Source organism: Callospermophilus lateralis, chromosome X (assembly GCF_048772815.1).
Source record: "Callospermophilus lateralis isolate mCalLat2 chromosome X, mCalLat2.hap1, whole genome shotgun sequence".
NCBI lineage: Eukaryota > Metazoa > Chordata > Mammalia > Rodentia > Sciuridae > Callospermophilus > Callospermophilus lateralis.
Genome location: NC_135325.1, coordinates 105,015,198 through 105,042,482, shown reverse-complemented (window position 1 = coordinate 105,042,482; position 27,285 = coordinate 105,015,198). Strand labels below are relative to the sequence as shown.

Here is a 27,285-nt window from a genome sequence, read left to right as displayed (position 1 = left end):
TCCCTTGAGCGGTATATAGTGTCCTTCTTTATCCCTTTTGATTAACTTTGGCTTGAAATCTATTTTATTTGATACAGTATGGACACCCCTGCTTGCTTCTGAGGTCCATGTGAGTGGTATGATTTTTCCCAACCTTTTATCTTCAGTTTGTGTATGTCTTTCCTATCAGATGAGTCTCCTGTAGGCAGCATATTGTTGGTTCTTTTTTTTAAATCCAGTCTACTAGCCTATGCCTTTTGATTGGTGAGTTTAAACTATTAACATTTAGGGTTACTATTGAGATATGGTTTTTATTTCCAGCCATATTTGTTTATTTCTGTTATTGAACTTGATTTGTTTTTCCTCTTTGATTAGTTTTTCCTCCCACTGTTGATTTTCATTGTTATTTTTCATTTCCTCTTCATGTAATGTTTTGCCAAGGATGTTTTGAAGCGATGGTTTTCTAGCTGCAAATTCTTTTAATTTTTGTTAATCGTGGAAGGTTTTTATTTCATCTTCAAACCTGAAGCTTAATTTTGCTGGATACAAGATTCTTGGTTGGAACCCATTATCTTTCAGCATTTGAAATATGTTGTTCCAGCCTCTTCTAGCTTTCAGAGTCTGTGTTGAAAGATCAGCCATTAACCTAATTGTTTTACCCCTAAATGTAGTCTGCTTCCTTTCTCTTGTGGCTTTTAAAATTCTCTCCTTGTTCTGTATGTTGGGCATTTTCATTATAATGTGTCTTGGTGCGGATCTCTTATGATTTTGCACATTTGGCGTCCTGTAAACTTCTAGGATTTGAATTTTGGTTTCATTCTTCATGTCTGGAAAGTTTTCTAAAATTATTTCATTGAACAAATTGCTCATTCCTTTGGTTTGGACCTCTATACCTTCCTCTATCCCAATAACTCTTAAATTTGGTCTCTTTATGCTATTTCAAATTTCTGGGATGTTCTGCTTGTGGTTTCTTATCAGTCTCTCTGAGCTGTCTACACTCTTTTTGAGATGGTGTACTTTGTCTTCGTTGTCTGATATTCTGTCTTCTAATTGTTCTACTTTGCTGGTGATACTTTCATTTGAGTTTTTAATTTGGTTTATTATTTCCTTCATTTCCAGGATTTCTGGGTTTTTTTTTTTTTTTTTTTATAACCTCTATTTTCCTGTAGAGTTTTTCTTTTGCTTCTTGGATTTGTTTATGTAATTCATTTTCAAAGTGATCTTTCATTGTCTGCATTTGCTGTCTTAGGTCTTCCTTGAGACTCAAGATCATCTGAATCATGTATATCCTGAAATCTTTATCTGACATTCTTTCTGCTTTAGCTGTTATTTCCTCTAATGTTGAATTGTCCTTCATTGTTTGTGGTCCTTTCTTTCCTTGTCTTTTCATATTGCTCATGTTTCTTTCCAGCTCTGTGTGACTGTTGTGTTATTGCTTTCCCCCTATAGATTTGCATTGTTCTTATATAGTTCTGAGATCTCTCCTTTGTGATCGGAGACAATGTATACAGTTCCCAATATCAACTATAAGTCATCTATTAGTTAGTTTTTATTATTAATATATTTATAGTTAGTCTTTCTGTTTAGAGATTTTGGATTCAATTATAATTTAAATATATTCATTAGCTTCATAAAAGGCATACGGTTTCTGGTGGCATATAGAGAACTAAGGGTTGGGTGTAGGACTTTATGTTAAGGGGGAAAGATGTGAGGGTATGGGGTTAATCTATCTGAGCTACTTTGGAGGAGAACTCTAATGAAGGGGGTTATTAGCAGGAGAATAGACAGGAGGTATTTTAGGGTAGTTAAGTACATGGGAGGACAATAAGAAGCACAGAAACAAAAACCTATTTGCATTTAGTAAATTACATGTAGTAGAAATAGTATCACTTGGGAGGTTGAGAGAGCAAGAGAAGGAGGAAGAAAAGTAAAAAGAAGGAGAAAAAAGGGGGGAAGAGATACGGAGAAAGGAATGAAAAGGGAGAGGAAAAGGGAAGAAAAAGACAAAAAGAAAAAAGGAAAGAAGGAAAAAGAAGAAAAAAATGCACTCCTAGAATTCTGTTTTCTTCTCTTCCAGTAGGTGGCGTTGTGCATTCCAGGCTGAGTCTCTGCCCTCAGGGTGGGGGAAGCAATCCATGTGAGGCAGCTATCCCTCCCCTGCCGGGTGCCTCTCCAATCCCGGTCTCTGGGTTGCTCCCCATCTCTATCCCCGTCACCTCTCCTGCCCATCAGGCCCCAGATGCAGCCCTGGGTTCACTCTGGGCATGCGGCACCCTGGCCGCTCCATGCTCCTGATCAACTGAGCGCTATCTCTGTGTTGGGTAGTCACCAAGTCATCACAGCTGTGGAGAGGGGGAGCTGAAAACCAGCAACCTGTTCTATCGCATTCCCTCTGATAGCCACACCCACCGAAAGCTGGCAAGGAAGGTTTTGGGTTATCACAGCTGGGGGAGGGGGAGTTGGAGATCAGGCACCTTCTCAGTTGCACTTGGCTCTGATAGCCATGCCTACCGAGAGCTGGCGAAAACCGTTTTGAGTTACCAAAGCTGGGTAGAGGGGGGGCTGGGAATCACACATCTGTTCAGATGCTCATTGCGCTGTCAGCTGCACCCGCCAAAAGTTGATGAGGTAGATTTTCCAAGATGGCGACCGCTCGTTTCCATGCCAGGGTGTCCAGTGAGGTGGAGGAAGCTGGGCTGTTCTGTTTCCAAGCTATGTCCAGAATTCGGTCCTAGGTCCAGTGCCCTGTGGTGACTTGGGTCGCAGTCTGACCTGCTACAGCCCTGAAGGATCAGTAATGCTGTGTCTCCCCGCTGCCAGAACTCTGCAGAGCTCATACTCTGCCTGTCTGTGGCGGCGGACCTGTGGGCCAGCTTCCGTGGCAAAGAGTGACCCTGGTTTCCCCTCATCCTGGGCTGGGCGGATGGGCTTGCAACAAACGGCTGTTCAAAATCCTGTCACATGCTGCATGAAGCTTAAATTCGTCAATGAGAGCCCCTGTGAGGGAAAATGTCCGACCACTCACTCAGAGTCACGCCAGTAACTGTTTCTCCTCTACTCTGCCATCTTGGAGTTCCAAAATAGTTTTTAACTGGCCAATTTTCTAATTGTTTAATAATAGTTTTACTTTAAAAAAGTTTTCTTTAAAAATATCAGTGTAAATAAGGAGTATACATTGCCATTTTTTTTAAAGAGAGAGAGAGAATTTAATATTTATGTTTTAGTTTTTGGCAGACACAACATCTTTGTTTGTATGTGGTGCTGAGGATCGAACCTGGGCCGCACGCATGCCAGGCGAGCACGCTACTGCTTGAGCCATATCCCCAGCCCCTATACATTGCCATTGATTGATGTATTGTCTGTATCTTTTTTAACCTATAGGTTCCCCTCAACTTCTCTATTTTTCTTTGCTAATGTGTTTTCTGAAGAAATTGCATTGTTGCCTTTTAAGTGACTCACACTATGGATTTTGTTGATTCTCTGTTCATGGTTCTGTTCAACATATTCATGGTTATTTTAGTCCATTTTGTGTTGCTATTATAAAATACCTAAGGCTGGATGTTTTATAAAGAAAACAAGATTTATTTGGCTCAGATGTTTGGAAGTCAGGGTGTAGTACTGGTGCTGGTCTGTGGAGGCAGCTAGCAACACATGGTAGTAACACGTTCGAGAGAAGAGAAGTCACATGGCAAGAAAGAAAACAAGAGAGCAGGCAGAAGAAGCTGAACAACCCACTCTCTTAGTACTTATTCTAGTCCCTGTAAGAGCAGCAGTATACTTCTTTAAGACTTAATTCACTCCTGAAAGATATACATTAATTCCCTTAAAGACTTAGGCACTATCTCTTAAAGGTCCTACCACTTCACTACTATTACACAGGGGATTAGACTTTCATCACATGAACCTTTGGGGAAAAAAACTGTATCCAAACCTTAGCAACTATGTATTCTATAAATTGGTCTAATTAGTTTTTCAGAAGATTTTTGGTTTTGGAGTCATTTCCAACTTTTTGAAAAGTTTTGTGTTAGTATGTTTTGTATCAGTATGCAAAATGTGTTGCTTTAGTTCAACTTTGCCCTTATTTTACCATTAACTATTTATCTCGTTAAAATTATACAGTAGACACACACCTGTAATACCAGTTACTTGCAAGTCTGAAGCAAGAAGATCAAAGTTTGAGGCCAACCTGGACAACTTAGTCCCTGCTTCAAAATGGGACTTTAAAAAGGGTTTATAAATATAGCTCAGTGGTAGATTGCTTACCTAGCATGCATGAGGCCATGACTTCAATCCCCAGTACTGCCAAAAATTTATATATATATATATATATATATATATATATATATATATATATATATATATATAATAGAAATTATAAAGTAGCTTCTACATCTTTGGTGATAAAGTATCTTAAAGAAAGCCTAGGGGCTGAGGTTGTAGCTCAGAGGCAGACCACTTGCCTGGCATGTGTGAAGCCCTGGGTTAGAACCTCAGCACCACATAAAAATAAATAAATAAACAAACAAACAAATAAATAAATAAATGGTATTCTGTCCATCTACAACTAAAAAAAAAAAAACCTAAGTAAGAATACTTGGGAAGCACAGTTTAAATATTAAAGATACTTGGGATTAGTTAAGTAATAATAATCATTATTATAATTATTTGTGGTGCTAGGTATGGAATTCAGGGCCTCCCACATGCTAGGTAAGTGCTGTACCACTGAGCTATACTCCCAGTCCAGAACAAGTCAAATTCATACTCAAGTTTTATTTAGCATTGCATTCTTTTTTTTTTTTTTTCTTTCAAGTGGGTTATGAACATTCTTAACTTGTAAATTAACAAACTGGATATTTCAAGTCAAAATCTGACTTTAAAAAAGGTAGAGAATTAATATATTTTCACAAGTAATATATTGATAATTTTTTCATTTCAATGTATTCAATTTTAGACTGCAGAGATGAATGAACGTTTGCAGAAAATGGGAGAATCTTCTTTAAGAAATTTTAGAATGGATATTGAGCAAAGTTTGTACAAGTTTGAAGGAGAAGACTATAGAGAAAAACAGAAGGTAACTTTTATTCTTAATCATTAGATCCTCAAATCAGCATTTCTTCTCATAATGATGATAAAATAACATGATCACTATTCAGTAAAATACTCTGATATAAAGTTGATGTAGATGAAGAAATTTCAGGCAGGGGATACCTTTCATATATTTGGTTAGGTCCTCCTCCTCCTCCTTCTCCTCCTCCTCCTTCTTCTTCTTCATCATCATCATCATCATCATTATCATCATCATCATCATCATATTTGTTATAGCCACTGCATATTGTATCCTTTTTCTGAAATGTTTGGGATTAGAGATGTTTCAGATTTTGGAGTTTTTCAAATTTTAGAAAATTTGCCTAAACTTTACAGGTTGAGCACCCTGAATCTGAAATACTCCAAAAATTCTTTTTTAAAGTTTATTTAAAAAATTTTTAGTTGTAGGTGGACACAATATCTTTATTTATTTATTCTTATGTGGTGCTGAGGATCGAAACCAGTGCCTCGCATGTGCGAGTCAGGTGCTCTGACTTTAAAAAAGGTAGAGAATTCACATATTTTCACAAGTAATGTATTGATAATTTTTTATATCTGGACTTCCAAACATATGAGCCAAATAAATCTTTTTTTCTTTATAAAGCATCCAGCCTCAGGTATTTTATGATAGCAACACAAAATGGACTAAAATAACCATGAATATGTTGAACAGCACCATGGACACAGAATCAACAAAATCCATAGTGTGAGTCACTTAAAAGGCAACAATGCGATTTCTTCACAAAATACATTAGCAAAGAAAAATAGAGAAGTTGAGGGGAACCTATAGGTTAAAAAAGATACAAACAATACATCAATGTACAACTGAGCTATAGCCCCAGCCTTACTCCAAAAATTTTTAAAAGTTTTGAATTTTATAACATTTTGGATATCACATTTTCAGATTAGTGTGCTGAACCTGTACTACTACTTTTATTATTGAGAAGCAATATAAGATTGTGGTTGAACTCCCAATTTGGACTGAAATGTCATCTTTCACTAAATGAATCACTTTGGATACTCAGATTTCTCATCTGTGAAGTGCAGGTTATAGTAGTTACATCATAAAATGATCATGATGATGAAATAAATTAGTATTCATAAAGCAATTAGAATAATGCCTGGAATTTAGTATTAACTATATGAGGAATAATATTACTGATATTTTGTTAATTAAATGTCTGAAGGAATTTGTTGTTTGTGGTCTATTTTGAAAAATAATGCCTTGTAGCATACAGCATGTACATGAAGGGCCTGCTGAAGAAGTAGGGTTTGTTCATTTTGTTTGTTTAAACTGAAATTAAGGCAGTAATTTTAAAGCTTTTTTATTTGAAATGATTTTAGACTTACACAATGGTTGTAAGAAAAAATGGAGTTCACATATATTCTTTTAGCTTTCTGGAATGGTAACAAATTTATGTGTTAGTTTTAATTATTGAATCTGGGAAATGAACCCCAGGTTTTCCCCTTTTGTCCTTTTCCTGCTTTAGAGGATCTAGTCTAGGATCCCACATTGCATTTTTCAAAAAAAAAAATAGACTTTATTTTTAAAAGCAGTTTTAGGTTCACAGCAAAATGGAGTGGAAATTACAGAGAGTTCCTATATACCCGTTGTCCTCCCCACATATACAGACCTCCTACCCTCTATCAACATCCTCACTAGAGGTGGTACATGTGTTATAGTTATGAACATAGATTAATACATCATTATTACCCAGAGTCCATCATTTAAATAAGGGATGTCTACTGGTGTGACATACTGTATGGGTTTTGATAAATGCATAGACATATATCTACCATTGTAAAATAGAGTCCTTTCACTAACCTAACAATCCTGTGTGCTCTGCCCATTCACCTTTCCTTATTCTCACCCCCGCCCCACAAACACTGATCTTTTTACTGTCTCCATAGTTTTCTCTTTTCCAGAATATCATATAGTTATATGTAGCCTTTTCAGATTGGCTTCCTCCACTTAGTAATATGCATTTTGGTTTCTTCCATGTTTTTCCATGACTTGATAGCTCATTTCTTTTTAGTACTGAGAAATATTGTCTGGATGTAACACTGTTTATTTATTTATCCATTTACTTACTGAAGAATACCTGGGTTAGTTCCAAGTTCTGGAAGTTATGAATAAAGCTTCTATAAATATCAGTGTGCACATATTTTGTGGACATAAGTTTTCAATTCCTTTGGGTAAATACCAAGGAAAATGGTTGCTGGATCTTATTGTAAGAGTAGGCTTAGTTTTGTAAGAAACTGCCAAACTGTCTTCCAAAAGTGGCTATACTATTTTGCATTCCCACCAGCAGTGAGTAAGTGTTCCTGTTAGTGTCTTTGCCAGCATGTGGTATTGTCAGTGTATTGGATTTTCACCATTATAACGTGTGTAGAAATTTCTTATTTTTTTTTTAAATTTGTAATTCCTTAATGACATATTTTAATATATTTTCAAATACTTAATTACCATCTGTATATCTTCTTTGGTTCAGGTCTTTGCCCATTTTCAATTTTTTCTTTTGCCTGGTGTTTAGTTGGGTTCTTTACTTAATTGTTAGGAGGTGGTTACCAGGGATTGCACTCAGGAGCACTCAACCACTGAGCCACATCCCCAGCCCTGTTTTGTATTTTTTTTAGAGACAGGGTCTCACTGAGTTGCTTAGCACCTCCCATTGCTGAGGCTGGCTTTGCCTCAGCTTCCTGAGCTGCTAGTATTACAGGCACTTGCCACCATGCCCAGCCTCTTTTCTTAATTTTGAAGTTTAAGAGTTTTTTGTATGTTTTGGAGAATGGGCCTTTAATCAGATATGTCTTTTGTAAATGTTTTCTCCAAGTCTGTGGCTTGTTTCTCATTCTCTTGGGCCACATTGCAATTTTGTTGCTCTCTGTCTTTCTTGTCTGTGACAGTTCATCAGTTTTTGCTCGTCTTTGACAGTTTTGAAGACTATTAGTTATTTTGTAGTTTGTCTTTCATTTTGGGTTTGTCTGACATTTTCTCATGATTTGACTGAGATTATGCATTTTTTTTTTTTTTGGCAAGAATACCACTGAAGGGATACTGTGTACTCAGGGAATATATGATGTTGGTATATTTTATTATTGGTGATGTTAGCCCTCTTGACTTAGTTGCGATTGTGCATGTTTAGTCTAAAATATACCAATATCATATATGGCCTGAGTATTTCCATTTGTAATTGATAAATATCTTGTGGGAGATGTTCTGAAATGTTTACCCGCTGATCTTAGCATCTGTTGTTGGAGTCTGCCTGCAACAGTTATTATTATGGTGCTTGCCAAATGGCATTTTTTAAATTTCCCTTGTTCTATCTATATTTTGGGCAATTGGAATTTTTCTATAGGGAGCAACTATCCCTTTTTCCCATTCATTTATGCATTTATTTATTTATCAGTATGGACTAATAGATTTTTTTTCTACTGGATATTGAACCTCAAGGCACTTTACCATCAAACCACATCCCCAGGCATTTTTAGTTTTTATTTTCAGACAGAATCTCAGTAAATTGCTGAGGCTGGCCTCAAACTTGCAATCCTTCTGCCTTGGCCTTCTGAGTTGCTGGGATAATAGACATGTGCCACCACACCTAAATGGACTTATGGATGTTTATTTTTTTAAGTTATGATCCAATTCTACCATTATTTATTTTATTTCTCAAATTGGGCCATAAAGCTGTTACATTTTTGAGCTGATCTCTATGACTTTTATTAAAATGGAAAATTCATTTTAATTTTAAAATGAAAAATATGATGTGTGAACCATTTTAGTTTGCATGGCAGCTAGTATATTGATAATGCTTTGTTGTTGTCATTTGCTTCTGATAAGTTTTTTGTTTTTGTATTTGTCTGTTATCTCTAATCTTAACTCAGACTGCTTATGTTCTATCCTGCTGAGATGGAGGTGATAGCCTGTCTGCACAGGGTGAAAATTGCCTTCCTAATATGCTTTTTAGATCCAATTATGTGATAAGAATTTTATTAATTTTACAATTATTCCTGGGGGCTTATTGGTACTAAGAATGCTTTATAAAGTGGAAAAATATTAATAGTTTAAATATCATTGGAGCTTCTTCTTTTTAAAATATTTTTTAGTTACAGATGGATAAAATATCTTTATTTATTTATTTTTTATGTGGTGCTGAGGATCGAACCCAGTTTCTCACATGTGCTAGGCAAGCATTCTGCCAATGAGCCACAACCCTAGCACTCTTTGGAGCTTCTTTTTTAAAAAAATATTTTTGTAGTTGTAGATGGACACAATACCTTTATTTTATTTGTTTATTGTATGTGGTGCCAGGAATCAAACCCAGTGCCTCACGCATGCTACGCAAATGCTCTACCACTAAGTCACAGTCCCAGCCCCTTATTGGAGTTTCTTATCTACAGTTTTTGTAGTGCTACAGACTGAACCCAGGGCTTCCTGCATACTAAGCGCACAGTCTACCACTGAGCAACATACCTAGTCCTATCCACATTTTTAGAGGAAAATTGGTTAAGAGAATTTTTCCTGTGTTTCTAATTCTAGCAAAATAATGATGTACAGGTACACAAAACTTTTTAATAATGATGATGATTTGTATTTTTATAATTGAATACTTGACAATAATAATAATCTCCAAAATAAAAAAATTGAATATTCTGAAACTGAGATTATATTTTATCTCTGTACATTCTTATTATCTAGATAAGCTCTTAGATTTTGTTCAAATTATCCTTTGAAGAAAATTGAGAATCTGAAGGAATAATATTTGTAAATTGTGGAAATTGTATGTTGAGGTAGACTTTCGTACATGATTAATTAAACGAGTTTCATTAATTTATTACCACATTTAGTAAATAAAGTAGTGATGGTTGACATTAATCCTTAAGAAATTAACTTAACAAGTTAGTATTAACATATCTAAAACTAACAGCAAGATTTATTCTTTTTTTGAAAGTTCAGGGTGTGGTTGTGCACACCTGTAATCCCAGCAGCTTGGAGGCTGAGGCAGGAAGACCTCAAGTTCAAAGTCAGCCTCAGCAAAAGTGAGGCACTAAGCAACTCAATGAGACCCTGTGTCTAAATAAAGTACAAAATAGAGCTGGGAATGTGGCTCAGTGGTTGAGTGGCCCTGAGTTCAATCCCTGGTAACACCCACCCCCTTGCCAAAAAACAGAAAGTTCAGGAATTAGTCTTTAAGACTTATTTCAAATTTGAATACCAAAGACCTTCAAACAAGTATTGGTTAAATGGCTAAATACATTAATTTTAGGAAGTTAGTTTAAACTGTTTCTAATTTATTTTTACTTCAATTGAGACAGATAAAGTATTGGTTATTTATAAAGTATTTTTTATTAGAATCATTTCACAATCTGGGATCAAAAGCAAAATTCATTTAGTACTTGGGGTATTTGTTTTTTTTTAAAGTATTTGGTATTGGGGATCAAATCCAGGGCCTCACACATGCTAGGCATATGCTCTACCACTGAGCTACACCCAAGTCCCAGCTGTGGATATTTCTCATTTTACTGAAATTTTAATATCCATATCTCATATCCCTTTAGAATTAGAAGAGACCTTAAAGTTCATTTACTCTAATTTTCTTGTAACTAAGAACTTCTACTTATATAACATCTAGGATAGATATCCAACTCTGAACACTGTAGTATTAGGAATTTTAACCCTCTTTGGATAGTTCCTTTTACTTTTTTTGCTGTTTCAATTGAGATGATGAAAGAGATTATTTTATTCATCTTTGTATCCTTGATAGTGACTTTGGGGCAACACAGTAGGTATTTAATCATGGTTATTAAATTATATTGAGTAGTGATCTACTTCCTTGTAAAGTTGCCTCATTGGTTTTAATCTTATGAATCAAAAAAGAACTATGTTCTTTTCTTTGCATAGACTTTTAGATATGTATTGAATGTCATCATTATGCCTGACTTTCTAGTCTTTACTTCTCCAGAAGAGTAGATCTCTATTCATTCTAGTCAGTTTATCATCCACTCTTTTGGTGGGGGTACTGGGGATTAAACTCAGGGGCACTCCACCACCAAGCCATATTCCCAACCCTATTTTTAAAAAATTTAATTTACATACAGGGTCTCACTGAGTTGCTTAGGGCCTCTCTAAGTTGCTGAGGCTGGCTTTGAACTTGTGATCCTCCTGCCTCAGCCTCCCAAGCTGCTGGGATTACAGATTTGCACCACCCAGCCAGTTTATCTTCCACTCTTAAAACATGATACCAAGGTTGGAAATCAACCCTTAGATAAGATCAGGATGGAGCCAATACTGGTGTATTTTATGTAAAGTCACTAGGCTAGGCACTGTGAAATAAAGAAAAACATTTTAGAAAATCATTCCCCAGACTCCAGAACTTTGAATTCTCAGTGTTGTCTGTTAATTATGAAAATGTATTTTCTAGCTGATAATGGGATAAAATTTTATAATGTTAACAGATTATTTTTCATACTATTTTGGAAGTTTAAATAATACCTCACATTTAACTCTTGGTCATTTACCTAATGTTTTCATATATTTGGTCACTTTTTGTTGTTTTTTGGTGCTGGGGATGGAACCCAGGACCTTGCACATGCTAAGCATGCACTCTACTACTGAGCTACACTCCCAACCCCTAATGGTCACATTTAATCCTCAAGGTAGGTGTTATTTTTTCTTATTTTAAAGACAGAGAAAATAACAGTTCTATAAAGGTAAAGTAGTAGAATTTGAATTCAAATCTGTCTTTCTGATTCTGTTAACTTTTCCTTCTCTAGCAAAACTACTTTTCCAGGAGGTTTTATTTCAGTATTTTTCTTGATTTAAGGGGAATATATATCTGTCATGTTGATATGGCTCATTTACCCCTCTCATGTATTTTCTAATTCATATACTTCACATAGTTGCCAGAATCAATATTATTCCTTCTTCTATGTTAGTTACTAGATATTTATTTAAAGCAACATAAAATACTCAGCAGATTATGCACATAATTCTCAAATCACTAAGGAAGAACTAATGTTTAAACTACTTTAAAAATGAGAAGAAAACCATCTTTGAACCTAAACTTGGTGTATACTACAAGATCAAGACTATGGAATTTTGGACGTGTGTAGTTGGGATTTATAAAACAAGTTTTGAGTTTTTTTGACTCCTTTGGTTTTATCATGTTTTTACAGTCTTATGTACTTGAGGTGATTAACAGTTTGAAATAATTAAACCCCTGTTCTTGCTTGTTGTGTATAGCTTGGTATGGTGGAATGGATTGAACCTCCTAAACGAGAACGTAAAGCAAACTACGCAGTGGATGCCTACTTTAGAGAGGCTTTGCGTGTCAGTGAGCCAAAGATTCCAAAGGTAAAAAAGTACAAGGCCAGTTTTTATGTCATATTGTGGAGTTCATGGTCTGTGATTCAAATTTACTTGTATTACTCCAAATCATAATTCTTACAATGTAACAATACAAAGAAGTACTTGATAGCCCAATCATATAAATGGATTCCATTGTGTTTATTTTCCCACGTATAAAAAACAGTGAAAGATAATATGTTCACTTCTATAATTCATGAAAACAAATGTATATGTAATTCATTCTCTCCTTACAGGCTCCACGGCCTCCAAAGCAGCCAAATGTTCAGGATTTTCAATTTTTCCCACCTCATTTATTTGAGCTCCTGGAAAAGGAAATTCTTTATTACCGGAAGACAATAGGTTACAAGGTAAGTTTTTATTTTTTTAGATTAGTATAATATAATATTTAAAAAAAAATTTTTAGCTGTAGGTGGACACAGTATCTTTGTTTATTTATTTATTTTTATGTGATGCTGAGGATTGAACCCAGTGCTTCACATTTGCCAGGGGAGCACTCTATCACTGAGCTACAACCCCAGGCCTAGATTAGTGTAATATATCTTTTAAGATACTGTAATCCATTAAGCTAGACTAGATGTTGCATTTTAATGTGAGAGAATATGAGTAAATAAGAAAAGTGTTTTTAGGGGCTGGGGTTGTGGCTCAGCGGTGGTCCTTGGTTCGATCCTCAGCACCACATAAAAATAAATAAAAACAAAAAAATGTATTGTGTACAAATAAAAAAATAAATATTAAAAAAGTGTTTTTAAAACAAAGAGGAGGATTGAGTAAAAGCAAAGCATCAAACTATGAATCATAGAAGAAGAATCATCACTAAAATGGGTTAATGAACAATTATCCAATATTTCAATAGTAATACATGTAGTAACGTTATTTTTAATAAGCTGGCATTTGAATGGTGAAATAATATGTAGAAAGAATGATGTATGTGTTCAATTAGAAATGAATGTTAATATATGATAGGAAATTTTTCATCATTTCCCTAGATAGTACCAAGAAATAGTATTTTTGTGTTTATTGCTCATAGGTTGATGAAAACCCCCTTGGTAGTTAATAGAAAATGGTCACTTATGTATTAAAAATATGATAAACATATAATAATGAATCGTATAATTTTAAAGTGATTTTTTTTATAATTCAAAATTCTTATTTGTATAGGTAGGAAATGAATTTTAGTGAGGGACAATTTAATGTTATACTACATCATACTGAGAGAAAAAGCATACAGAATTATTTCTATATTTTGAAAATTGACCTAGTGAATGAAGAGGGACTACTGAAGGTGTAAAAATGACAAATACCAACAGAATTATAAAAATATTATCATTTATAATTTTATGAAGTTTTCTGCTTTATGAATCGGAAGTTGTATTTTAAAATTTATTTTGTGAAACTTTATCACAATTGAAACTACAGGGGCTGGGGATGTGGCTCCAGCGGTAGCGCGCTCGCCTGGCATGCGTGCGGCCTGGGTTTGATCCTCAGCACCACATACAGACAAAGATGTTGTGTCCGCCAAATACTTAAAAAAAAAAAAAAAAAAATTAAAAAAATTCTCTCTCCCTCTCTCTCCTCTCTCTCACTCTTTCTTAAAAAAAAAAAAAGAAAATACAGTCAGTTATTTTGATTAATAGCTGGAATGTGCCTATAGAAGCTCTATGTATATAAAATACTTATTTGTTTATATTTTGGAAGTTGAGTGGGTCTCTGGAGTATTTATACAATTTGTCCAGAGTGAGAACTTCACTCTTTGAATGAGAACAAATAAGAAAGGTCTTTCTTGCTATGTATGTATTATGATTTAAAAAATACACAAGTAAGATTGAAAAGTTTAAGGGAACTAAAAGTGGTTAGTTAGGATGTCATTAGAGAAATGTGATCAAAATTGAATCTATTTAAACTAAGAGTACTGGAAAAAATCCTCCTTTAGGAAATTGTAGAAGAATAAACTAAAGTATGTTTGAATATTGAGATAGGCCTACGACCAGTTTCAAAGAAATTGAAAACAGTGATATGCCAAGAGAAGCACGCATGTTGAAGATTCAAAATGCACAATAAATTCATAATAAATAATAATAATAAATTAGTAAAAGGTAGTTAATTTCATGAGATAAACAAATACACATCTCATTAAGGTTTATAATAATTCTAGGTTTTTAATATTACTTTCTTCTACTTTTATTGTTTGTTATTAGTGAGACTTGAAATGTTAGACCTCAGTAATAAGCCAAATATTTGTGTACATTTTTTATTATTTAAACAGTGCTTTAATAATACTTCATTTGATTCCTAACAACCTCATGAAGTAGGTCTTATCTTTTATATGATAGATATAGAAAGTGAAGTTCAGACAGGTTAAATAACCTTGTTCAATGTTACATAGCTAACAAGGTTGCCATGTGTGTTGGTCTCAAACACAGTTCTCAGTATTCAAGTGCTGTACTCTTTCCACTCAGACGTTCTGGGCTATTTCTGCATGTGATATAACCCTGCATCTTTCTGCAGTCCTAAATAAGGATTGTGTTGATAGTGGTATGACATGTCATTTGGGAAGTGGGCCAAGTAGTAGTCAAGTAACGGCAATAAAAAAATGATCTCTAATGATAGAACTGTTTAGGTCTGTTTGGAGATACTGAAATTTACTGTGATTATTATAGTGCCCACCATTTTCTGGCCATAGATCTGGTTTGAATATAAACAGTGACTTTCATTACAGGTAGTTTGTGGTTAGGGATGAGGGCTTAGAATGACTTTTTGGGTTGTGGCCAGCTGGAAGAATATGGAGGAGAGAGTAAACCTCAGAAGATGGGGACTGATGGGACAGCTGCAGAGGGTGATAGGAAGGAGGAGGGAGAAGAACAAGGTGTAAGATGAGAAAAAAAGGGATGAGTGGGGAAAGGAAGATGGCCTGGAATTTATGTTATTGCCCTGTACTGTTTGTTCTTCCTCACCTCTCAGAAAGAAGTGTCAGAAGGAGAATGAGTGAAAGGAGGACTTTTTGCCATTTACTACCTATTTATTGAGCATTGCTGTGTGACAGGTGCTTTGCCAATTACTTGGGATAAAACAATGAATATGAAAAGGTCCTTCACCTCACAGAATTTACATACTAATGACAGAGACAGACATGAAACAAATACTGCAGTGTTAATGACATCATTACTTGTGTGGTCTGGTACCTTAACAAAGTGTGCTGCTAGGGAATCTAATAAGGGTATCTAATGTGGACTGGGAGATCAGGGCAGTTCTCCCTGTAGAAGTGTTATTTAAATTGAGATCAGAGATGTGAATGAGCACCTGGAGCATGGGAGAGAAAATCATAGGAAGGGACAACTCCTGTGCCAAGGTGTTGACATTGGAAGGAGGAGGTCACTATCTGGAAATGCAAGAGGGCCAGTGTTGCTAGGGGTGGCAAGGAGGAGAGTGAGTGGAAAAGAGTCTGGTGAGGAAGTAGAGTCTGATCACATGGAGCCTTTATAGGTCATATAATGTGGCTGAACTTTAGCTTTAGAGCCAAGGCAAACCATTAAGATGTTTTTAAGACAGGGAGATGGGTGGATGGGAGGTAAAATTATAACAATAGCAGATACTTTTATTTGGGCTTTACTTGATTATATGATGTTTCAAGTTCTTTATAAATATTAGCTCATTATCCTCAAATAGCCCTGGAATTGCATCCTATTTTACAGATGAGGAAACTGAGGTATAGACTGGTTGAATAATCTGCTCAAGATCATATCATTTATAATTGGTAAAGTATGATTTTTTTAAGAGATCACTAGGGCTGCAATGCAGAGAATGCAAGTTTATTTAGGGAAGCTAGTGGAGGGGGGGCTATTGAAGTATCAAAATGAGAGAAGATGGTGACAATTTGGGCTATAGTGGTGGCAGTGGCAGTGGTAGCACGGGAACTGGAACCCTACTATCTTTGCTCCTAGCCTTGTGCTCTCTTCACCTCATGCTGGATTGACTTTCTGTTGTCTCAAGACTTGCCATGATCCCCCGTGTACATATTTAGATGAGGATTTATAAGACATATATAGAGTTATGAAAAATTGTGCTGTGAATGGATAATTATGAATGTAATACATTCCACTATTGTCATGTATGTAAGAAATAAATAAAAATACATATATATCATAAATTTATTGTCATCCAAATACATTTTGCTATACGGAACTGAAAAAAAAAGACATACAAGAGTATGTTCTGGATATTGGTTCTTTCTGAACCTTGTCTCTTCTGTTCTTTAGCACGAACTATAGACCTGAGGTAAAGTGAGTTCTTCAATTGAGTGAGTTTCATGTTTGAGTTCAGAGTATAGACAGATCAGCATGGGATTATAATCATCTGCAGAAGCTTTAAGGATGATGGGATATATAATGGTTAGACATGATCTTTTCAGGGGATATCCAGCATTGATTTTTCCCCTATACCTCTAGAAAACTCATAAATGCCACAGAATGAATGGAGCACTAGTTTATTCTCAGATGAACAAAACTGCTGTAGTGGAGTTACCTGGTGTTCTTCATATACAGTCAGATTCCCAAAAATGGTTTTCTCCTGCTCTCTTTCAGTTTAAATGATCGTTGGCTAACTGGACATGAGTGTTATCCATAGTTGGGGGCACTGTGGTTCATGGTAATGTTTTATCTATTTTGAGTCCCCAAAGTCCTCTATTTTGTAGTGATTTGTGGTGGGATAATAAGGGGCTCACTAGTTTTGAAGCATTCAGTAAAGGGTGTTTTTTGAGAGCCTGCTTATTTACATTTCTATTTTCTATTTTGTTTCTCCTCCCATAGTCAGCACAACAAGGTCACAGCAAGATCCAGAGTTAAAGAGTTTTGTTTTATTTGCAGCTGAGAAAAGTATTTGTTTTGCTCTAATCACTTGGTGACTAGCAGTGCATTATGTGTCAATTCTTCCCTCTAAGGTTTGACCTTGTTGCAAATTAGGCATATTCACAAGCCTCATTGTTCTTGTTGATTAAAGGAGTAGTTAAGGAGTTGCACTTAATTACTTATCACTAAAATCTTTATATTGGAAGAGGATGACTTAATTGAAATTTGGATTGCAGTATTAAAAATGCAGGGTATCTGGAGTTTTCACCAAATCTAAGACCTGGAGTGAAAGAGTTTTGGTGTATTTGAAGCTGCTGTAGAACATTTTAACATTTATGACCAACAAGGAATTCTTTAGGTTCAAGTATAAATATTTGACAAATGGGATATAATCTTTGTAAATTTTGGTAGTGTGTTATTGTGGGCCACCTAGTTTGCAGTTTTAGAACTAAAATATAGTGAGCTGATTTCAGGTTAATACTTTCATTTTGTGTGCTGTCATATTTAATTTGGTATTCCATGTTTCTATGAAATGCTTGCTAAAAACTCCTAAGAAACAAGACCTAAAAAACTTTTTTCCCTCTTCGTGGAATCCAGTTCTTAATCACAAATTTCTTAGGGTTTTATTAGAAATCTAAATTATAATTGAAATATTTCCTTTTGAAAGAGCTTTTAATGTACATATTATATTTTTGAGCATCATAATAAGACATGGAGTATGAGTACTTCAGATACCTTCAGGGTATCTGTTCAGAACTGTTGATCTATAATTTGTCAACTTAATTCTTATATATCACTTTGAAATCATTCCAGGAAGCTTGTTGTTGATAAGGAACCTCATGAAATAAAAAATGAATGTTCTTTTTAAATTTTATTTAAAAAAATAATTGGTGCTTAATAATTACACAGAATAGTAGGTTTCATTGTGGCATATTTGCACATAACATATTATTGTTTTCATTCCCCAGTACCCCCCTTGCCCTCGCCTTTACCCTTTTCTTCTACCCCACTGTTCTCCCTTTTTACATAAGGGCCTCTAATTTCATCCATATTCCTGCAATTGACATATATTTCATAATTTTATTCTTCTTTAGGGCTGAATAAAACTCATTGTCTACATATAACATATTTCCTTTATCTGTTAATCTGTTGACAGATACCTAGGCTGGTTCCATAATTAGACTACTGTGAATTGTGCTGCTATAATCATGGATATTCATGTATTGCCATAGTATGCTGACTTTAGTTCTGTTGGGTAAATACTGAGGTGTGGGATAGCAGGGTCATATGATGGTTCCATTCCTAGTTTTTTGAGGAATCTTCATACTGTTTTCTATAGTGGCTGTACTAGTGAGTGTTTTTTTTTTTTTTTTTTTTTGGTAGGAAGGAGATGAACAAATTTAGGAATTAGGAAACATTTCAAGTTCCAAATATTTTAGTAGCTGTGGTTTTTTTGTTATTATTGTTTTGGTATCAGAGATTGAAACCAGAGGCACTTAACCACTGAGCCACATCCCCAGACCTTTTTAATATTTTATTTAGAGACAGGGTCTTGCCAAGTTTCTTAGGGCCTTGCTAAGTTGCTGAGGCTGGCTTTGAACTCACATCCTCCTGCCTCAGCCTCTGGGCCACTGGGGGGCATGCACCCCCACACCAGGCTTAATAGCTGTGTTTTCGAGTAATTGCTAGAAATAAAATAGTAAGTTCAGCATTGATGAAGTTCTTCTTAAGTTTTATTGTCGTAAATAATATGACCAATGGATTGGAAGAAATTGTCTGCAGTGGATCCTAAAATCTAAAGGTCTTATAAAATATTGTGATTTTGCCTTTATTAGAAGTTTGTAAGGGAAATCTTTAGTTAGAGATATCTGTATAGGAATAAACATTTTGTTAACATGTAGATATATTATCTATTATTTGTCATAAATGAGATATTTATAAAATATTTCATTTTGTTAGAATATGTTTGTTGAACATGGAAGTTTTGGAGATTTTTGATGGAGAAATATCTTAAAATCAAAGTGTTTCCCAGAATTTGAACACAAAGTAATTTTATATATCAACAATTTAAGGGATCTATTAAACTTTTGAAACTATGTATGTTTGCACTTTTTTGAACATAATAAAAATTTTCAAACCAAAAAATGTTGAAATAATTGTTAAGTGAATATCAATAGATACATCATATGTATATGCTATATCTTACACCTTATTGTACTTGCTTTTTCACATATTCTCCCATTACTCCAGCTCTCCATCATATCATTATCTTTTGCATTTCAAAGTTGCAGTTATAGGGGTTGTGGCTCAGTGGTACAGTTCTCACCAAGCATGTGTGGGTTCAATTCTGAGCACCACATAAAAATAAATAAAATAAAGGTATTGTGTCCATCTACAACTAAAAAATATTAAAAAAAATAAATACCAATCAACCTTAAAAAAAAAAGAACTTGCAGGGGCTGGAATTGTAGTTGAGCAGTAAAGGAAATAGCTCATGAGTGTGAGGCACTGGGCTTAATCCTAGCACCACAAAAATACAAATGAAGACATTGAGTTCATACACAACTAAAAAATATTTATAAAAAAGAAGAAGTTGCAGTCATGAATATATTTTACCTGGAAACACTTCTTTATGCATATCATTAGCTAGAGTCCAATATTAATTTGTGATTTCTTTTGTTTTTTGGCACTGAAGATTGATCCCAGAGGTGCTTAACCACAAAGCCACATCCCCAGCCCTTTTTTTATATTTCATTTAAGACTGGGTCTCACTGAGTTGCTAGGTGCTTCGCTAAGTTGTGAGGCTGACTTTGAACTTGCAACCCTTTTTTCCTCAGCCTCCAGAGTCGCTGGGATTACAGGTGTGCACTAATACACCTGGTTTGTAATCCTCTTTTTAAAGATTATGTTTACATACGGTAAGATGTATTAATCTGAAGTGTATCATGCAGTCTATTTTGACAAATGCATATGTGTACACAACTGATACCCCTATAAAAATAAAGAACATGGGACTGGGGTTGTGGCTCAGTGGTAGAGCACTTGCCTAGCATGTGTGAGGCACTGGGTTCGATCCTTGGCACCACATAAAAATAAATAAATGAAATAAAGGTATAAAAATGTTGTATCTGTTTAAAAAATAAATAAAGAACATTATGATCACTGGGTGTCTTTTCTCAGTCAGTACCCCCATAGATTAACAGCTGTTCTTATATTACTTTCCTCTATAAGTTGGGTTGTTTTTGTTTAAGAATTTCATATAAGTAGAATCATATAGCATCTGCAAGGCTTCTTTCTCTTAGCATAATGTTTTAGAGATTCAGCCATATCGTCTCATGTATCAGTGGTTCATTCCTTTTTATTTGCTGACCACTACTCCATTGTATGGATAGACCACAATTTGCTTATCCCTTCTTTAATTGGCAGACATCTGGGTTTTTTCCTGGTTTGGGGCCATTGTGAGTAAAACTGCTGTGAATATTCTTATAAAACTGTCTAGATAGTTTTCATTTATTTGAATAGCTAAGAATGAATTTTCTGATGTGTCTGTAATTTTATAATTGAGTTTAGCTGTTGAAAAAATTATTTTAAATCAGTCTTAACACTGGATTACTTTTCATTTTAAATTTATGCCTTATATTTTTTTGTTCCTTTTTTGTGGTATTGGCAATTGAACCCTGGAGTATTCTGTTTCAGTTACATCACCAGCCTTTCTTTTTTTCTAAATTTTATTTTATTTTATTATTTTTAATAGGGATACCTTTTTAAATATTTGTTTAGTTGTAGTTGAACACAATGCATTTATTCTATTTATTTTTTAATTTTATGTGGTGCTGAGGATCGAACCTAGGGCCTCGCATGTGTTAGTGAGCGCTCTACCACTGAGCCACAACCCCAGCCCTAAATTTTATTTTGAGACAGGATCTCAGTAAGTTGCTGAGACTGGTCTCAAACTTGATGTCCTCCTGCCTCAGCTTCCTGAGTCAATTAGAGGTGTGTGCCACCATACCTGGTTTTATGCATTGTTTTCCATTTCCATTTGTCACCATTCTAGCCCAGGTGGTCATACTTCATTTCTAAGTTATGACAATTTAGCAGGTTTTCTTTTCTCTAGTGGGTTCCTTCATTGAGTCCATCCTGTTCAAGGGTTACAGTGAAAGCAGTATGTTTTGACACTTTACTCCCTTGTTCAAAGTCTCCAGTGCTTACTATATAGTTTCAGTATCTGAATCTGTCTGCACCTGGCTTTGTTTTTTGTACCTAACTTTTTTTTTTTTTGTTGCTGGGAATGAAACCCAGGGTCTTGCACATTCCAGGCAAACACTTTACCACTGAGCCTTACATACAGCACCAGTATAAATCCTATATATGCTTTCTGGTACGTTTTTGCCTTCATGCTTTTGTTCATACTTATTTAGCCTAGAATATGCTTCCCCTCCCATCTCCCTAAAATTTTAGGATTCTTAAAGCACAGCTCAGAATTCCACAACTGATATGTGAGCTCCTTGTGGGCAAGAGCCATATCCAATACTTCTTTTGTATTCCAATCAGTACTTATAGTTCTATGGACATAAGAGATACTTAGGTAATACATACTAATTTGGTTGTCTGATACTGATGATTACAAATGAATCTGCTTTTTAATAATGTTCAGTGTTTTCTTAATGCCTAGGTAGTAGGTTTTGTATCTGAAAAACTATTGGCTATAATAGTTTTCAAAGAAGTTATTTTTAAGTTATAGTTCCAAACTATGATATAGTTCCAAAATGTATGAAATATGTATAAAATTGAGAAAAATGTAGTCTAATATGTATTATAATTACATTATGGTAAAATTATGACTATCGGATACCCCTAGGGAATAAGTAATTGATGATACATGTACATTCCAAACAGTAGACTTAACTGCCAATCCCTTTATTTTTATGTTTAATGGAATGCTATAAAATATATTACACATGTTCTATACCTGCCCTCTTAAATCATTGTGCTGAATTGTAGCTGCAGATACATATAGTGGTGGTATGATGCTTTGGGCCAAGAGACTTGGTTTGTCCCTTTGTACAATGAATGCTGCCCCATATTGCTGAACCATACCTGGTTGTATGTGCTCATCATGAAACCCTGAGGTCCTGGAGCTATGATTTTGATATAGGTGACTACTTTTGGAGAACTGAGCTTCTGTACTCAGTGGTTTGGATTTAAGCTCTCTCTTTATGAGTTTCAGTGTGTTTACAACTCTGTATCCCAAATACCATTTATAATTTCTGTTGGTCACTGCTACTGTAGTTGTCATTACTCATCCTATCACAGCTGTTGGTATGCTCTTCTGTTTCCTTCCCTCTTTAATTCTCTATTTCCTTTTTTTCTTCATTGTTTTGTCATTTCTAGATCTTCCATTTTATATAGAAACATTCTCCCTTTATAGACCATGGCAGACAATAAAGGCACTAAATTCTTTTCACATGTTGATCAGAGCATTGGATATTATCTTTAGGGGTATTGGCACTTCTGTACTTTACTGTATAGTACTGGAGGTATATGGACTCTATTGCAAAACTTTTTCTTTATTCCATATACTATAGTATTATAATGATATGCTTTTTCCCACAGTATAATGAAATTTGAAATGCAGAATGGCACTAATTTGCCAGTGGGTTTTAAAAAACTTTAAATACCATGTGATACAAGATTGATTTTTATTTGGGTAATATCTTAGTAGTAGAAATGTGGAAAGGACTGTGTCATTCTGGTTATAAATTTACATTTTTACTATTGAAATAACTCTAAAGATTGATATGTGAATATGCACTTTACTGTTTAATTTTTCTCATCAGTTCATTCATCACTTATCTCTTGATTTATAGGTCCCGAGGAATCCTGACATCCCAAATCCAGCTCTGGCTCAAAGAGAAGAGCAAAAAAAGATTGATGGAGCTGAACCTCTTACACCAGAAGAGACTGAAGAAAAGGAAAAGCTTCTCACACAAGTAAAATATTTTAAGTGACTAAAATACCACGAGTCAACAAATAGAAAAAACAAAGTATTGATAACACTTTCTTTTTACTATATGGGTTTAGTGTCCTGATTTGACCCACCAACAAAACTCTACATAGAGATCAGATATCCTTATTTAAAAAAATTCCTTTTACAGAATATGCTTTTTTTTGGAAATAATAGAAAATACACACATGCAAAATGTAAGTGGCAATTAATAGAACTATGATATGCTTTTTACTAAGTATAATAAGGTTAGTGAGCCCATATTTGAATTCTTTTGTTGACTGATATTAATTGTCCCCTGAAATTGTATTCTACTAATCTTTTTAAAAATAATTTCTTTTTTAGTTGTAGATAGACTCAATACCTTTATTTTCTTTCTTTATTTTTTTATGTGGTGCTAAGGATCGAATCCAGTGTCTCACACTAGGCGAGTGCTCTACCATTGAGCCACAACCCCAGCCCTCTACTAATCTTTTATTTAAGGAATAATTTAATGATTTAAAAAAGTCCTTTTATCTCTTCTTAGAATTTTAATACAATGATGAGAGACTTGAATGTTTTTAAGGTGATTTTTATATAACTGAAAGCTAAGTTATTAAATACAGGAGGTTTCCATTTGAACAAATGAATAATACTATCAAGTCATTGTTGCTTTAGTGAGTATAATAAACTCTAGAAGATAAAAAATGTTTCAACATAAAAGACTTTTGAAAAATAAAAAATATGTATACTCTTTGACACCATGTTAGTATAGGAAGCTGCCAGCAAAATTTTTTTTATTCAACATTATTTTTCAAAAATGTGCAAAGCACAGCAGTAGGAAATTCTCCACATTAATTATTAACAGATAGTTTTGAATGTTTGCAATGCAAAGAAATGATAAATATTTGAGGTGATGGATAAGCCAATTACTCTGATTTGATCATTGCCCATTGTATACATGTGTCAAAATATCACACTATACCCCATGAATATTCAATTATGTTTCATTTTAAAGGAAGAAAGAAAAATAGTCTTTACATGTTTTTATGTAGGTCTTTTCTTATTATAACATGTAACTTCACTGAATGGGTTTTTACAAAGTGAATTTATAAGTTTTTAAGCCAAATTCCTGGAGTTACAAAGTTTAACCTGAAAATGTACCCACATCCTTGCCAACATTTATTATTGCTTATATTCTTGATAATTGCCATTCTGACTGGAGTGAGATGAAATCTCAGTGTAATTTTGATTTACATTTCTCTAATTGCTAGAGATGTTGAACATTTTTTCATATATTTGTTGATTGATTGTATTGGGTAAAAGGTACACTCCTATATTACTGGTGGAACTGCAAATTGGTGCAACCACTCTGGAAAGCAGTAAAGGGATTCCTAAGAACTTGGAATGGAACCACCATTTGACCCAGTTATCCCACTTCTTGGTTTATACCCAAAGGAATTAAAATCGGCATACTACAGTGACACAACCACATCAATGTTTATAGCAGCTCAGTTCACAGTAGTTAAACTATGGAACTAATCTAGGTGCCCTTCAACAGATGAATGGATAAAGAAAATGTGATATATACACACAATGGAATATTACTCAGCCTTAAAGAAGCGTGAAATTATGGAATTTGCCAGTAAATGGATGGAGCTGGAGAATGCCATACTAAGTGAAATAAGCTAATCTCAAAAACCAACCAAAGATCAAATATTTTCTCTGATATGTGGATGCTAATTCACAATAAGGGGTGGGGCGAGGGAATAATAGAAGTATTTGAGATTAGACAGAGGGGAGTGAAGGGAGGGGAGAAGGTATGGAGGTAGGAAGATAGTAGAATGAATTGGACATTATGACCCTATGTGCATATATGATTACATGACTGGTGTAACTCTACATCATGTACAGTCAGAAGAATGAGAAGTTCTATTCCATTTATATATGGTGTGTCAAAATGCATTCTACTGTCATGTATAACTAATTAGAGCAAATAAAAAAAGAAAATGTAATTAGAGTTGGCTAAGCATTAGGACTTACCACAGAATAAAATGAAGCATTTAAGAATTCACATGTTAATTTCACAGTTTATTTCCTGAACACAAAAGTAAAGTTATGGCCTTTGAATAACATGTGGCTTATATACAATCTCAACTCAGACAAAGCTTTAGTTTGTACTTAGAAGTATAATCAGATTTTTTATCCCCTCAGTTGAATTTATTTTGAATCATCTTTCTCTGCTGCTAAAAAAAAAATCATGCTAACACGAAGGAACAAAATGTGGGTCATCTGAAATCTTTATCAAGAAAAAGCCCGGGATAGGAAATTGTGATGTATATGTATCATACTAATGTAGATGGGGACATGAGCAGTAGAAAGCATTCTTTTGTCTGTGACTTCACAGATGGGCTAATAATGCCAAAAAGATTTAAAATATTGGTTAACTGTTCTATATTTTAGTAAAGAAATTGAGGGGTATAATAATGTTCTGTTTATAGAAATTCTATTTATAAACACAATTTTTTATGGTACTGGTGATTTAACCCAGAAGCTTTCTATCACTGAGTTACACCCTCAGCCCTTTAATTTTTTTTTTAATTTTATTGGTTCTTTGTAGTTATACATGACATTAGAATCCATTTTGATAACATTTTACAAGCATGGGATGTGTCTTATACTAATTAGGACCCCATTCTTGAGGGCATGATGGTAGGATTCACTTAGGTATTTTCTTATATGTACATAGGAAAATTATGTTAGGTTTATTCTACTGTTCCTATCCCTATCCTTCCTTCCTTCCTTTTTTCCCCTTTATCTAATCTACTGAGTTTCTCTTCTTCCCCTTCCCCCACATATTGTGGTTTAGCTTCCATGTATCAGCAAAAACACTCAACCTTTGATTTTTTTGGCATTGGCTTATTTCACTTAGCATGGTATTCTCCAGATCCATCCATTTAGCCAAAGCAATCCTTAGTGAGAAATACAAAGCAAGAGGCATCACAATACTAGACCTTAAATTATACCACAGAATTACAGTACCAAAAACAGCATGGTATCAGCACCAAAGTAGGCAAGAAGACCAATGGAACAGAGTAGAGGACACAGAGGCAGACTCACATAAATACAGTTACCTCATTAATAGACAAAGGCACCCAAAACACACACTTGAGAAAAGACACCTTCTTCGACAAATGGTGCTGGGAAAACTGGGAACCCACATGTAATAGAAAGAAAGTTAACTGCTACTTCTCACCCTGCACAAAACTCAACTCTAAGTGGATCAAAGACCTGGGAATTAGACCAGAAACCCTGCATTTACTAGAATAAAAGGTAGGCCCAACACTTCAACATATTGGCACAGAAACTGACCTCCTGAATAAGACGTCTGAAGTACAAGAAATAAAATAAAAAATCAATCAATGGGATGGCATAAAACTAAAAAGCTTCTTCTTGGTCTGTTTTGTATTTTATTTTGAGACAGGATCTTGCTAAGTTGCCAAAGTTGGCCTTGAACTTACAATCCTCTTTTCTCAGTCTCCCACATTCCTGGGATTATAGGTATGAACCACCATGTCTGGATATCTATGAAAATACAATTTTGAACAGAACTCATTTATTCACTGGAGTTTGAAATGATATAAAGAGCTACAAAGGTTCTTCTGCCTTCTCTTTTGATTATGCCTCAGTGTTCTTTTGATTTAATGCATTCACATCCCTCTCTTTTAATTTACATAGAAACAGATATGATAAAAATCACTGAAGTAGTATAATATCAGAACTTCAACATTTAGATTAGCATTTTTATTTAAGGCATTTGTATCTTAATACAGTAGATATCTATAAAATATGGGATTAAAAGCTATGTGATGTCTTAGAAACATAAATCAACTTTAAGTACTTGGAAAGGAGTATGTTCCCTTCAAAATAGAAAAGCAGTTATTTCTTTAACAATTCTTAACTCAACTTTTGATTCCAACATTAAAAAATGAGAATCAGGGCTGGGTTGTGGCTCAGTGGTAGAGCAC

The 27,285-nt window shown here is 34.6% G+C and overlaps 1 protein-coding gene across 3 annotated transcripts in view; it reads left to right on the top strand.

The window, feature by feature from the left end:
• Smarca1 (SNF2 related chromatin remodeling ATPase 1) overlaps positions 1–27,285 on the top strand; it is an 83,011-nt gene that overhangs the window by 37,153 nt on the left and 18,573 nt on the right. For all 3 annotated transcript variants that reach the window (XM_077106302.1, XM_077106300.1, XM_077106301.1), the window contains 4 exons: positions 4,931–5,050; positions 12,308–12,418; positions 12,667–12,780; positions 23,142–23,264. In XM_077106302.1, coding sequence (XP_076962417.1) covers positions 4,931–5,050; positions 12,308–12,418; positions 12,667–12,780; positions 23,142–23,264 — 468 coding nt within the window. The remainder of the gene's footprint in view (positions 1–4,930; positions 5,051–12,307; positions 12,419–12,666; positions 12,781–23,141; positions 23,265–27,285) is intronic.